The sequence below is a fragment of the Trachypithecus francoisi genome, unplaced genomic scaffold, assembly GCF_009764315.1.
Source record: "Trachypithecus francoisi isolate TF-2019V2 unplaced genomic scaffold, Tfra_2.0 Lachesis_group6, whole genome shotgun sequence".
Lineage (NCBI taxonomy): Eukaryota > Metazoa > Chordata > Mammalia > Primates > Cercopithecidae > Trachypithecus > Trachypithecus francoisi.
The window spans coordinates 116,571,497-116,587,611 of NW_022681471.1; the positions used below are offsets into that span (position 1 = coordinate 116,571,497).

Genomic DNA, 16,115 nt, shown 5'->3' on the forward strand with positions numbered 1-16,115 from the left:
GGCCAGAGAAAGTCAGAACAAAGAAAATGTCCGAAACCAATTTTCTTAAAAAGCCTAAGTAGCAGGGGTAATTTTCTGCTCATTTTTTGTCTCAGTGACACTGTGAAAGGTGCAGTCTCAGGGGAACACAAAGCAGTCCTGATAATTTGAAAATTCCTGTGCTTTACCACATTCAAGACAAAAACATACAGTTTCCTAAAGCCTGGCTTTGAATGCAGAAGGGAGCAGTTCCTCCTAGTTAACTTTCCACTAAATCATCGCCAAAGAGGACTTCAGAGCCCCGGGGAGGCAGCTGAGGCTCTCAAGGGTGACTGAGTTGCAGGGATGAGTGTGGTGGGTGAGAATCCCAGTGTCCTGAGAGGCTATACGTGACAGATGACCAAAAGCCCAAGGTAAGGGTTTCCTCTGCTCGCAGTTCTCACCTTCAAGGCGGGTCTGGGCTTCCACCCTCATGAACACAGGGATTCGGGAGGGTCCAGAGTGCCCAATACACGCAGCTCCATTCTGCAATCCATTCCAGCAAATTCCCTGTGTCTGTGGTCACCATTTAGGTGATCACACAGGACAGGCTGCGCGTCCAAGTATACGTAGGGACCCCAAATGACCACAACACAGTACCATTGCCCTTTACCTAGGGCTACCATTTCCCAGCAAACCAAACGTAGTTCGAGAACAGCTGGCCCAGGAGCTACCACTGGCTACTCAGAGGAGGCTCATTAGTTGGCTACATGCTTCGCAGGAACTGGGAAGGACTCACATCATAAAAAGGACCATGTGGCTTTTCCCTGAAAGATTTTCACCCCTCCACCCTCTGCCTTGCAAGACGCAAACTGCGCCTGCTCCCGAAAAGCTCTCTGGGAAGGAATGGACCTGGCTTTCCATTCCCGGAGGCGGCGCCTTAGATTGGGAGGCCTCATTGGCCACTTACAGCCCAGCCTGAGATTCCAGGCCCCTCCCAGGAAGAGGCTGTTAAACACGGGGGAGGGGCAGGAGCGGTATATGGAGAGGAGGTGGTGGAATCAGAGAATGAGGCTGCTCTAAAGACTGTCCTGGCCCCAGACACAGGGTAGTCTCCGCTAGCAGCTCATTTCCGAGTTACTTTTCGTTTTCAAATGCCAAGCCAAGTGATTAGACTCGCGCTAACACAGTCCGGGACACACATTCACCTTTTCTGTGAACAGGCAGCCTTCTAAAAGCCCCAAACATCCTCCTTGACGCTTTGGGGGCTCAATTATTTTATATCCAACCCAGCATCTTTCTAGTCCCCATGCTGTATGCTTGAACTTCAGAAAATGCTTTTCCCTGCCCAATCTTCTCTCAAATATAAACATATCACACAGGGTGTTGGGGCGGCGGCGGGGGGGCCGGGGGGGGGGGGGGGAGAACGCATCCCTGGCCTTAGGACACAGGACAAATCTATTTTGGATAGAAACGCCTGAACAGAGACCCTTATTTGGAAAGGTGAATTAACTTTGGTCACGACATGGACTGTTAGACAAAATGGCAGTATCCTAAGAGTTAAGGGCACATCAAACACAGGAGTTGAGACAGTGCAGTCCAGGGAAAAAGGAGAGGAGGAAACAGGCAGGGAGAAAGGCTCTCCAAATAATTGTTCATGTTGGAAACTTTTGTCATGTCTTTATTGAGATTAAGTTCATATACAGTTTGTATCCACTTAAAGTGTACAATTTGATGACTTTTGGTATATTCAGAGTTGTGCAACCATTATCACTAGATCAATTTTAGAAAATTTATCACCCCAAAGAGAAATCCTGCACCCATGAGCCATCCCTCCCAACCCATCGGCCACCACAAGCCCTCTGCAGCCACAAATCGACTATCTCTACAGATTGGCCAATTCTGGACGTTTTACATAAATGAAATCATATAGTATGTGGTATTTCGTGACTGGCTTCTTTAACTTCGCATAGTGTTTTAAAGTTCATCCACGTTGTAACATGTGTATCACTACATCACTCCTTTTTATTGCTGAACATCATTGTTCAGTATCAAGAGCACATTGTTATTTATCCATTCATCCATCGATGGAGATTTGGGTTTCCACTCTTCAGCAATTATGAATAATGCTGCTACGAACATTTGTGTGTAAGTTTTTGTGCAGATGTATGTTTTCATTTATCTTGGGTATACACCTAGGAGTAAAACTGCTGGGACACACACTCTTGTTTAATCTTTGGAGTAACTATTATCCCAAGTGGCTGCATCATTTTACATTTCCACCAGCAATGTAGGAGGTTTCCACTTTCTCCACATCCTCAGCAACACTTGGTACTGTCTGTCTTTGACTATACCCATAATGTGTGAAGTTGCATCTCAACTGTGGTTTTGATTTGCATTTCCCTAGTGACTAATGATTTTGAGCATCTTTTCATGTGTTTACTGGCCATTTGCACATCTTTGGAGAAACGTCTTTCAGATCCTCTGCCCATTTTAAATCGGCTTACAACTTACTGAGTTTAAGAATTCTTTGTATATTCTAGGTATAATTCCCTTATTGGACATGATTTGCAAATATTTGACCCCATTCTGTGGATCTTTTTAACTCTCTTGATGGAGTCCTCTGAAGCACAAAATTTTAAACATTTGATGAAGTCCAATTTCTTTTTCTCTTTGCTTGTGCTTTTGGTGTCATCTCTGAGAAACCACTGCTAAATCCAAGGTCAGGAAGATTTACCCCTATGTTTTCTTCTAAGAGTTTTATAGTTCTACCTCTTACAGTTAGATCTTTGATCCATTTTGAGTTAATTTTTGTATATGGTGTGAAATAGGAGTCCAACTTCATTCTTTTGCATGTGGATATCCAGTTGTCCCACCACTGTTTGCTGAAAAGACTGTTCTTTCCCCCATTGAATAATTTTGGCACCCTTGTCAAAAAACAATTGACCATGAATGTGAGAGGGTTTATTTCTGGAACCCAAATTCTATTATCTAATTTTCTTCATTATTGTAGCTTTGTAGTAAGTTTTGAAATTGGGGCATATGAGTCCTCCAACTTTGCTCTTCAGGATTGTTTTGGCTATTCTGGGTTCCTTGAATTTCCATATGAATTATAACTAACTTGTCCATCATTGCAAAGAAGCCAGCTGGGATTTCACATTGAAAACTGCTCAAAACTTCAGAATTTAATACACAGTAAGATATATGACTCGCAGGACATTTATCTGCAGGTAATTTGCTTACAACAGCATATTATTTACTTCATTCAATTCATATGACAGAATGTATAAACATTAAAACTTTTATTGAGGGAAATCTGAAGCCTAATAGAATCTTGCTGTCAAACACACAAACTATGCTTGCAGTATCATTTCTTTTGTGGGGGAAACTTTCAATTAAAAATTATATATAATGTAGGAAAAACTCACTCTTACCTTATTTTAACATATTTACTTTTATTTTTAGAAATGCTAGAGCGCAGTCTACATTGGAGATTGTTTAAAAATTGCGGTAAAATATACACAACATTTGCAGATTTTTAAATAATTAAATGAAATGTTACGAACAAAGAAGTAGCATTAAGTGTTGCCAATATTAAGAAAAAAAAATCTGAGTTGATTCGGGGACTGTGTGGGAGGAGGTTACTTGGACAAAGCAAAGGTATTTCTCAGATAGAGGTACTGCTATGAATCCATTCTCAGAGCCCAGAAGACTGAACCCCTAAAGTGACCCTTGGAATGGATGCTCACAGCACCCCATCTTTCTGTCCACTTGGGGCTTGGTTGCTAAGGCCCACTGACAAACAGCTTACAAGGACTGTCACTTCCCCTGTGGTCCCAAGAGTAGTTCCATGATGGCTCATTCTTAAGCCCAACCTTACAGGGCTGATATGAAGATCAAATAGGCTACATGCATCTAAACGGCTTTGCGGACACCTACTGAGCTCTGTGTAACTGGCATTAAAGATTCAGTGATGTTCCTTCTCAATTTTCTGAAACTGCCAATTGGGGCAGAAGCAATAGCAATGTTTTATAATAGCAATAATGTTATAAGAGCTCATATTTCTTGAGACTCTGTCAAGTGCTCTGCAGGTTATTATCTCATTAAATCTTCACAACAACACTGAGGTAGGTACTATGATTACCTCCATTTAAAAATAAGGAAACTGAGGCATAGTGAAGTGAAGTGCCTTGCTTCAAGTCACACGAGATGTAGGAGATGGAGCCAAGACTCCACCCAGGCAACAGACTCTATATCCTGGGGATTTATTATTTATTTATTATTTATGAAATGGCATCTCGCTGTGTCGTCCAGGCTGGAGTGCAGTGGTGTGATCTTGGCTCACTGCAACCTCCGCCTTTTGGGTTCAAGTGATTCTCCTGCCTTAGCCTCCGAGTGGCTGGGATTATAGGCATGCACCACCATGCCTGGCTAATTTTTTTTTTTTTTTTTTTGTATTTTTTTTTTTGAGACGGAGTCTCGCTCTGTTGCCAGGCTGGACTGCAGTGGCGTGATCTCAGCTCACTGCAACCTCCGCCTTTCGGGTTCAAGTGATTCTCCTGCCTCAGCCTCCCAAGCAGCTGGGATTCTAGGCACGTACCACCACACCCAATTTTTGTATTTTTAGTAGAGATGGGGTTCCATCATGTTGGCCAGGCTGGTCTTGAACTCCTGACTTGAGGTGATCTGCCCGTCTCAGCCTCCCACAGTGCTGGAATTACAGGCGTGAGCCACTGCCCAGCCCTAATTTTTGTATTTTTGGTACAGATGGGGTTTCTCCATGTTGGCCAGGCTGGTCTCGAATTCCTGACTTCAGGTGATCTGCCCATCTCAGCCTCCCACAGTGCTGGGATTACAGGCGTGAGCCGCCGCGCCTGGCCTGATCCTGGACTTTTAAGCCGCATCCCCAGAGGACCTCCAGCGACTTGTTTCAATGAAGTGTTCTATTCTCAAATCACATCAATTACCATCTGCTGGGAAAGGCGATGGAAGGTGGCACATAAATTGTTGCGAGCTTTCAGAGAAGAATATGTTACACATTGTGGGGACTTGTTACCTGCTCTAATTAGTACACTTATTCCATAAGTGTAGACAGCCATTCATAGCCATTTCTTTTTTTTTTTTTTTTTTTTTGAGATGGAGTCTTGCTCTGTCGCCCAGGCTGGAGTGCAGTGGCCGGATCTCAGCTCACTGCAAGCTCCGCCTCCCGGGTTCACGATATTCTCCTGCCTCAGCCTCCGGAGTAGCTGGGACTACAGGTGCCCGCCACCTCGCCCAGCTAGTTTTTTTGTATTTTTTAGTAGAGACGGGGGTTTCACCGTGTTAGCCAGGATGGTCTCGATCTCCTGACCTCCTGATCCGCCCACCTGGGCCTCCCAAAGTGCTGGGATTACAGGCTTGAGCCACCGCGCCCGGCCTCATAGCCATTTCTAAGTCTGTTACCCTTTCCTTCACTCGACTAAGTTGTCTTTATTTCTGCACCTAGAGTAAACTTTAGACAAAGTTTTTAATATACTCTGTATTGGAAACTGTTTTTAAAAATTTAAACCTTGGAGTTACTTGAATAAACCTGAATTACTAAAGGGAAACAACTCTGATTGTGACCACCATTCCACTCCATGTCAGTTTCCATACATGGAGGTGCAGTGACTTTTAAGGGTATATGGGCTTTACAATGAACATATTCGGCCTCAAATCCTGGCCCTGCCACTTCCAAACTGGGTGACCTTGGACAGGTTAATGTCAAGTATGAAAATCTGTTTCCTCATTTACGAAAAGGGGATAATAATAGTACCTGTTTCACTGGGTTGTTGTGAAAATAATAATAATAATAAAAAAGCAAAACACTTGGGCATTGTGCCTGGCCACAGTAAGTGCTATGAACATTAAAAAGTATAAGCACCAAATACTTTGATTCAGTCGTGATAAGATTATAGTTGAAAGCACAGGCCACAAGTTTCCATGTCACTTAAAGAGACAGAGTGAAGAACTGGTTGACACAGTACTTTTAAGAATGGAAAGCACTGACTTTCAGCTCCTACCCTTGTTTAGAAAGACAAAGAAAGCTGGAGAATGTTTTATATGTAAGTTACCACAAAAGCTAAGTTCTTTCCCTCCTGATTGAACATGTACTTGGTTGGTCTTACCTTAAATGATGAAACTGAGGACCTAAAACAGGGGTTAGTAAACTATGGCCTGTTTCTATAAGTAACGTTTTATGGGACCACAGCCACAACTTTCTGATTTACATATCATCCATGCAGCTTCTGCACTACAAAGGCAGCTGAGTGTGGTGACAGGGAACCGAAGGGCCACAGAGCCCCCAATATTTACCATCTGGCCCTTTACAGAAAAAGCTTGCTCACCTCTCCTCTAGAATGAAAAAACCCTTATTAAGCTGTCCATCTTTGCTTTCTCCATAGCACTTAGCACAAGATTGGCCTCTCTTCCCATCCTCCTCTACCACGTGAGTGTCTAGCGACGTGCAAAGGTGACAACACTCAAGTATAAAATAAACCAAAGTTTTCAAAATGCCATAAGGGAAAAAAAGCTTTATAAATAGGAAAACAAAGATCAACATCATTAAGTTACAGGATTTGCCCAGTTTTACATTAATTTCTCTTAAACTGATTACAACCTCAAAGGCCCATCATCCTTTATTTGAATTCGAATGCATTCTTTCTTCCCAAGAAGGAACTAAAATGGAGCTGTTCCCAGTTCAAACACAAGGACCACAGTGCTCAAGATTGGGACGGCCTGGCAGTCACATCAGTCAGTGCAAAATCTGCATTTTATTAAAGACATTTGGGAAGATCCATTCAAAAATACATTGTGCTCAGTAAAAATTAACCATTTCATGCTGATAATGAAGGTTATCACGGAGTAGATATTTGTGTAATATTTACAGCAACAATAGAAATTTTACATAAGTTTAGAATGGAATTACATGCCAGAAAAAACTTGATAAGATGTACCAACACATGATACAAAGAGTTATAGAAACACTTTACAAATGGTTCATAATTCACTTGTGAGGATTTAAGTATTCAACACTTTAAATTCAGTTTGGATTCAAAAATAAAAAGATTAACAATCACATCACACCCTTGCCACAGTAGAAAGTATGGAATTACACTTTATATAATGGATTATAAAGTCTGTGCAATTAAGAATTTCCACTGATTCTTCATCTACCACATACTAGATGTCACATCATTCTGGCTTATCCCTATTTTTATTTCTAAGAATGAACAGAGTCTCAATGTCACCCTGCCCTGTGTCTTCCCAGACACCACCTTCAAGCTTACTAGAGATTGAAGAAGCTCTGAATAGTTAGCTAAGTATATACAGAATAACTACCTGAATTTAAAATGGCACAAAGCAATTCTTGGAGATAGAAATTTGGGGCAATGATTTTGTTTGGTTTAATTGTTTCTGTTAATCAATCCAAGTTTACAGTGCGAATTTACTTCTTTTAATCACCGTATTACCCCTCTAGCCTGACTCGATCGGTGACCAAAGAGTAAACAAGGAGAGGGAAACAGACTGAGGGCCAGAATCAGTTGTCTGTCTCTAGAGAAAACAGGTTCTCTGCAAGCTTTGCTTTTTCCATTTTGGAAAACCTAAGCCGTGCTGGAGAACTTACACATGCTCCGGGACGATAAGCATCTTGTTTGTTTTGTTTTGTTTTTCCGTGAAACTCTACAGAGTTTGAACTGGAGCTTTTGACAATTCTGGCAATAAACACTTTAGTCCCCACGACAGGGACAAAAGTCAAGGCATCTACCTTTTCTATTCCTGGGTTTCTTCTGATTAGACCTGAAGCAGAGCACTAGGACAAGCTTGTCTACCCCTGAAAGAAATCAGATCAGACTTTTGGGAAAGTAAAATCCCCAACCAAAGGAAGTCCTGAGGAATTCTTAGCAGTCTGTCAAAACAGGGGGGATGGAGGAACAGATAAGGCCTCTTTCTCCCTGATACTCTGTGTTGGAAGAGTAACGAACAAGGCAACTTCTAATCTGCATACAACATGGAGACCGATTTTCAGATTCCAAAGGAGGATCGAAATAGGACCCAAGGATCAAATGGGGTTTCGAGAGCTTAACCTTGTGAGAAATGAAGGGCTTTAAAAGTGAAACTAGTTTCACTGCCACAATTTTGCTGGCCCTACAAATCCAGCGTGCCGACTATTACAAATTTTTTCTGGCAAAATGAGACAAACTTCCCTTAAATTTGGGAGTAAACAGTTGATGAATGAAAATGCAAGGCGGGTCATGATCATATTTAATAGCCTACAGTAAATACATGGAAGGGTGGGGTCAGTGCCCGGAGAGGAGAAAAGTGGAGCCAGGACCAAGCCTAACGCTGATGAATGAACAAACCACTGTGGGAAATGAAGATTCATGTAGTAACTGGCTCACACGAAAGCCTACCATTTGTATAGTACATTCAATTCACAAAGAAAAAGAATCTAAGGGGCAGCAGGCCCAGAGTTTCCTAGCCACTCCACTTCTCCCACATCGCATGTATGCAGATAGATGAGGGACTTCATTTTCTTGCATGGTTTCTTACTCATCATTTCTGAGACAGAATTTTTCATCAGCTGAACCAGACCTCAAGATATTCTGTATCTCAGCTGGTCAAGAAGCAAAAGGAAGAAATCATAACTGCTTACAAGTTTAGTTTCTGGTTATTTTTGTAAGCCAGGCTTTTACGTCTCTGAGAGGACCTTCTTGTGAGATTCTGGCCCTGGGAGACAGGACACTTACAACCTTTGTACTGTCTTTTCTATGTCCCCTTTCAAAAAAACCAGAATTGTGGTTTCTTAAACCGTAAGTAAGTTTTCTCTGCCTGCACATTTTCTTAGTGATGAACTGAAGGAGGCAAGGAAATATTTCACTATTTTCTGACTTGGTTCAGTGTACCATACCACATTCCAAAGTTCACAAAAGTATGAGTCTATGGATCTTAGAACCCACAGAGAGCTCAATATCCCACTACCATGCAGGAGGGAACAAACTTCTAGATAGAAAAGCAATGCTATCCAGGAAACATGTTCTGACCAGCAGAGAATGTGCAGATTTACTGAGTCCCAGCTGAGCTCCAGCACTGCAACACATTGAGCCACTGCCCTTGCTGAAAGAGTTCAGTCACCACCAGCTCCTAGGTGAACAGAAATAGATCTTTCTACACACTTGAAAAGTAATCCTCTGGCCTTTGAAAAAAAGTTGTACACTATGAGTCATTCTCAATAATACATGGCTAGAAGAAAAGAAATGGCTTTTTTCCTTATCTACTCTAAAGACTAGTTTAAGAAGTGAGGATACTATGATCTTAACTAAGAGGGGCTGGAAAGGGACAATGGGATAGCATTTCCTAGTATAGTCCACTAATTCTCAGATTAGGAACATGCTAAACTGGCTAACTCTACAACCACAACATACTTTATAATACACGGCGTGACTAGAGACTGACAGCATAGCTCTGAGCTTAGAATTAAAGTACAACTGCATAAGGTGAATCTTAAAGCATGTTTTAAAACAGATTTAACCAAAGCATACAGCACAAATACTTCTATAACAGCCACATCACAACCACCAATACAGACTTTTTTGCTTCTAATTGGTCTGCCATATGCTAATATTTGTAAAGAGCTATTAAATGACTTGAATAAAAAACAAGACATTTTCTTTCGGGAGACACAGCTAAAAGCCATGGATGCCTTCGAGCAGTTGGTAAAAATCATGCCAATCTGCCAGGCTGTTGCTTGCTTCTAAATATAAGCCTCATGGCTCTATGAAAGATTTTCTAAGGATGCTAACCTAGAATTTAAGTTCTCCAACACCTATAAAGTAACTCTGGTCTCCTTCCAAAGTATGCACCTTTTAGCAGGCCCAAGACAATGGAAACAAACAATAGGATTCCAAGGATTCAGGAATAGTGGTCGAAGACTCTTAAGAGAATGTGATGTTGAAGAATTCACACCTGCAGTACTGTAGCCTGGACAGAACAAGGCCAGAGCCAAGCTCTGCAGACTGGTGGGCTTGGGATGGTGTAGGGCAGGGTTTCTCAACCTTGGCACCAGTGGTGCTTGGGGCTGGAGCACTGTTTGTTTGGGGGGCTGTCCTGTGCATGGCAGGGTGTTTAGCAGCATCCCTGGCCTCTACCCACTTGATGCCAGTAGCACACCATCACCCCCAGCTGTGACAACGAAATGTCCCCAGACATCGCCAAATGTGCCCATGGGGGCAAATCTGCCCCTAGTTGAGAACTGCCCCTAGTTGAGAACCACAGCTGTAGAGTCAGCTCACTTAAGCCCTTCAGCATGAAGCACTCCCTTTTGGTCTTGGGCTCTAGAGAGAGGCTAAAATTTTAGAGCAAGACCAAACAAGTTCAGTTAAAGTGTATTTAGAACGTTAGAGAGGAAAAACAGGGACAGCAGAGAAATAAAGGTAGAAAAACAGTGAAGCAGAGTTTCTTTTCCAAAGGAGATCAGTGATACTTTCATAAAAGTAACATAAGCTTTCATTCACCCTTTTTCTTCTTTAGGAAGTTAGGGCCGATAATAGGACATGGATGTCGTGAATTCCCCTTCCTAAAGAAAAGGCAAATTTTTCTGACTTTAAATCAAGTCCTTTCTATCAGAGATGGCAATCTTTGTGATGTCAATAATTCTTCATCAAGAGGGGAAAACAACAGTTAAAAGCTAAGAGAGGGCCCATTAGGTCTGAGAGAAAACTTTATCATCCCCCCTTCGTGAGCAGGAAGAGAATTGCATGCTAGAAATGCAGATTGTAGTTCACTTACAGCTTACTGGATGAAAAGTCAGAACAGACAAAAGCTGAGAAGAGGATTAAAGAGCTACCTCAAAAACACTGGTTGAAAACATATGTAGATATCTGTAGGTATTTTCTGGCTCAAATCTGGGAATGTACAAAAAGTACGTATTGACTCTTCAGCAATTAGGTTTACTTTGCTCTAGGTAGAAGGCAAATATTCTAGCCCTTCTTTGAAGAACCATCATGAATAGAAATGTTCTGCAAACATCTGAGATCCCAGTGTTAGCAAGGATGACAACATGGGAAACCAGCCCCTAGGTGACAACGAGCCTCGAATGCCACAGCATGGCAACGGGACCGTGCAGTTCCTAAGCGCATAGCACAGTGAGAAGTCTTTCCAGAGAAAAAAAGTGTAGTTTCTGGTTTGCAAGGGGGGAATACAAGGTAGAGATCTAGTATGAAAAAGAAGAGTTAAATACACACCCTTTTAGAGTCGTTAGTGTCCAGGCAAACTGCTGATGGTCCACCTCACTTGTATCATCAAGCAGCTGCCTGGGAAAAGCCAGAATTCAGAGTTACCCAAACAGTACTGAACTGGTGAAAGAAGTAAGACAGAAAAAGAACTAAAGAGCATGCAAAACTATTGATTTGAGTCAAATTGTTTCAATAATAGTACCCAGTCGAGTTTCATTTTAGTGCCTATTACACTTATTAAAATTAAATAAAAAGCACCTTAAAATAACCTATCTATATAATCAATACACATTATAGTATTTATATAAAAATGCAATATGTGCACAATTTAAGCTTCAGGGAAACTAGGAGTTTAGTCTTTATAATCTTCATAATCATCAGAGCTATGATCCTCAAAATCTTGGGGGAGGGTTAACAGTAACAGCACATTTCAATTATAGCTGACTTGATTCAGGGGCTGACACTCAGAATTTGAGGACAAGTAATAAATATTGAGAAGTTATCTCTTTGAGGGGTGGGAGGGACCTTTAAAAGTATTATTGCTAAGAGACTACTTCCAAAAATCCACTACTACTGATAGATGACGGTGCTGAGGTGACGTCCCTCAAGGATGACCCAGAGGCATGGGAGGATAACACTTGATGACCAAAGGGTTTGATGATACTTGGGAGTAACTTGGGAGCTGAAAGAGATCAGATGAGGGGAAAATAGGTCCTGTTCTGACAGGGGTTATGTGTGTAACAGGTGTGCATGAAAATCTTGTCATAAGTGGACAGCCCCAGGAAGAAAAAAATGGATAATTTTTTCTCTATCTGGAATTGCTCCAGGAACCTTTTAAATATGGTATTGGAGAGAGCAAGAGCAAAAAAGGCATTCAGAAATAGAAATGCCACACATATATCTCACACCCCATCAGCCAAGAGTCTCCGGGACAGTGGACAATATTGAGGAGCATAGAGCTGGTTTGCAAGATCTGCAGACAGGTACCTCTTATGATCTCACAACAAGGAATGTTCACTGGCAAATCTTTGGTCTACGCTCTACACTAATGCTAAGTGGAAGAGCACATTCTCTCTACAAAGACCCACGAGTAACGCCTCAATCTATTCTCCCCTGTGTGCAAGTAACGTCCCTGGACACAAACAGGAGCCAAGTGTGTGAGGACGGAAACCAGGCCTGCTGAATTCTCACTGGCCTATCTGACTTTCTTCCCCTGCAGGTTTGGAAAGAGATGCTGCATCTCGTCTGCTACCAAGGATGTCTAGAGGCTACTGCTGGGGCCTAAAAGTTGAGCAAGGTTCATACTGTTACAGTCACGTGTAGCCACAATTCAACTCCCTTTATTAGAAGTATAATACTCACTTCATATCACAAATGTATAAAAATATGGCAGATAATGTCATAACGATACTTTCTTTAAATGAATATATTTATAAAACAGATATTTACCATATATATATTTATATATAGAATAAAATACTCCTGATGCAATATATAATGTTACTGTTTAGTTTTTATAGAAACTACTGTAGCTGTCCCACTGCTTCACAATGTTTCAAACAGCTCAAAATAACTTTACATTATAACATAAAAGATATGATTATAACAGTACAATATTAATTATAAATAAATGTTACAAATCCTATCAAATATGGAAGTTTAGAAAACAATTTAAGACATACAGTTCATCTGCTAACCCTTCAAAGGGATACTCTTGGATTACAATAAACCCCACATTTAGTCTAGGCAGAAAAAAATATGTAGTAAGGGCATCGGTCAACACGATTTTCCTATCCCTTGCAGTGCCAGGACACATCCTGGCATTCCCAAGTTCAACAGAGATTGCACTAAAGCTGGAATGTAAGGGGGAGAAACTGCCAAGAATTTCTTCTTCCTCAATGGCACACTCTATCTATTCTCACACAAGACCTGTGGGGAGTGGCGATCCCTAAGGAACTCCTGTGGCTCTAAGATCCCTGACTAGCATTTGTGGCCGCGAGGAGCTCGACGGCCCCAACACATGCAATATTGCACACACCTTCATAAAGCTGAAAATACTGGCTCACCACTTGGCCGGCCCATGCCCCAAGCCCAGCCCACCCTTCCCCACCCCTCCCCCACTGGCTTGTCTGCCACCCCTCCCCCCTACCAGCACAAATTACAAGGCTGTCTCTTTTAAATCATTCAGATTTGGCATTCGTGAGCGATTTGTTCTGTTATAGGGGTGCCCATTTGGCCCACTCTTGGCACCCAGCTGTTCAGAGTAGGAAGGGCCCTCTGTGGCACTCCTGGTCACAGAGGACACGTGCCAACCAGGATCCATCTGACCTGGCAGCTGGAGGGCTGGCCTGCCCTTCGGTGCGGGCTCCTGCCTGATGTTGCTGCTCCCGCCAGAGGCCTGGCTCAGGGGGTGAATCCGAATTTCTGAGAAGGAATTTTTGGTTTGTTGAGCTGTTAAGGGCTGGAAGCGGGGGTCTGAAGAAGCCGGGTGATTCGAGGCCGAAGAGAGATGTAACAGCTTGCGCAGTGATTTTAATGGCTGGCTCTGAAAGAAAGGATGAGAATGCACACAGGATTCAAGTTAGAGCGACCATAAGTCTGGGGAGGGAAGGGGGCTTAGACCTGAGGTGACTGGGTGTGGCCAGGAAGGGCAAGCATGTACAAGGAGGAGCTGGTCCAGCCAGATCTGTTCTTTGGGTTTTCTTCAAACAAGATTGTATTATTCTTTAATGGAAAAGCCTAGAAATCTAGATAAGACATATAGAGCTGGTATGGCAGCCAATCAAAGGCCCAGGCTCATCTACCTGGTTGCATCCTATGTCTAAACAGGGGATCTCATGCTTCAACCAGCAGGAAGGAGAAAGAGCAAAAGGTGTATGTTTCTCTGTTTTGAGAAGACTTCCCAAAGGCTCCACACAATGCTTCCACTTATATTTCACCAGCAAGAACTTAAGTACACAGCCGTATCTAGCAGCAAGAGAAGCTGAAAATATTCAATGTTTTAGTTAGCAATGTACTCAACTACAAGTCGTATAGCCCTTTTTGTTCTCATCTCCCCGATTTCCCTCTCTTGATATTACAAAATTCAAATGTTCCCTTGCTTTACTTTTTTTTTGCTTTTTTTTTTGAGAGGGGGAGGGTAACATTTGGGCATTGAAAATGCAAAGCACAAAGAAATATGCAAAACCCCAACAGAACTATCTAAATAATTCATTCACAGGAGGCCTTCCATTCCTAACATGGGCTCACAGTAGTCCGCCCTGCCTGTCTGTCTACTGTGCAGCTGGACACCCCCAGGTGCTGCATCAAGGAGGGAGACTGACTTTAGGGCAGAGGGGAGGAGCCTCAGAGTGGTCTCCTCACTGGACAACTCCTGAGCCTCATGCTCCTGAACGATGAAAGATGATGGCTCAATCTCCTCTTCCTTGATCTCAGAAGAGACATGGAAAGCACTTGGAAATTCACAGCCAATCACGACTGCTGGACTTGGCTACCTGGGCTACAACCCTAGCCTTGGGGGCCCTCTGGGGCCAATTCTCAGAGTACCTTTGCTGTAAGTGTCATGGTATAAGGGACATGCATTTAAGGGCTCAGCAAAGTTTGAATAAAATGTTGATGAACTCAAGGAACATTACAAGATTTGAAGGAACTAGGCACAGAAACCCAAGGTAAATGGCTTCAGAATTGACTCAAGTAGATATTGTTTCAGGGGAAAGTATCCTCCATCATCATTCCAAAGTCTTCCCAAGAAAGCTTTGTGCTCCCTACAGGAGGTAGCATAGTACACTGTACACTCTAAGTGCTCAAAAGTGGCTTTTTAAAAATAATTAAATTGGTATAACATGATGAGACTCCTGGTGATTTTTACAGCCTTGACCACATGTAACTATCAAGCAATTACAATAATCTGCATTCAGCAAGAGCTATAAAGTTATTTGAAAAGAGCTTCTAGCCTGGACAACAAGGCGAGACCCCATCTCTATAAAAAAATTAAAAAACTAGCCACGTATGGTGGCATGTGCCTGTAGTTCCAGTTACTCTGGAGGCTGAGGTGGGAGAATGGCTTGAGTCCAGGTCAAGGCTGCAGTGAGCCATAATCTTGCCACTGCACTCCAGCCTGAGTGATTGAGTAAGACCTTGCCAGAAAGAAAGAGAGAAGAGAGAAGAGCTTCTTGGCAAAAGAAATGGTTTCACAAAGAAAGTTCTAAAGCTCTCTATTCTTTTTGTTTTGTTTTGAAATTGGGAATAGAGAAGCAGGCCCTCACTCACAGGCTTGTCTCTTTAGTTTGGATACATATCCAATAAACTTGGATATCTGGTTCTCTATGCTTCCACCACCCCCGGCTTATATTATGTTAGAAGCAGAAAATATAAATAGCTGGGGCAAATACAATGGGAATATGGGGAACTTCTGTCAGCAGTTCTGTGCAACAGCTTACAGTTAAAAAGAGTAAACAGAGGCTGGTCATGGTGGCTCATCCCTGTAATCCCAGCACTTTGGGAGGCAAAGGCAGGTGGATCACTTGAGTCTGGGAGTTCAAGACCAGCCTGGGCAACATGGCGAAACCCTGTCTCTACTAAAAATACAAAAAATTAGCCAGGTGTGGTGGTGCACGTAGTTCCAGCTACTTGGGAGGCTGAGGTGGGAGGATCGCCTGAGCACAGGGAGGTCAAGGATGCAGTGAACCGAGTTTGTGCCATTGCACTCCAGCCTGGGCAATGGGAGTGAGGCCTGCCTCAGGAAAAAAAAAAAAAAAAAAAAAAAAAGTAGTCTGCTCTCCCAATCACAGAAATCTGTGACACAAGAAATCACAGATACAAGTAATCCTATAGCCTCAAAAGCTCTGGAGGGTTGTCAAAAATTATAGTGCAGAAGAATAAAGGACTCATAAAATATTCAATATC

General features: G+C 42.4%; 1 protein-coding gene across 1 annotated transcript in view; it reads right to left on the bottom strand.

The window, feature by feature from the left end:
* Window positions 1-16,115, bottom strand: part of CDKL5 (cyclin dependent kinase like 5) — a 230,783-nt gene that overhangs the window by 12,519 nt on the left and 202,149 nt on the right. Inside the window, 1 exon segment of the mRNA XM_033201021.1 lies at window positions 13,539-13,755. Coding sequence (XP_033056912.1) covers window positions 13,539-13,755 — 217 coding nt within the window.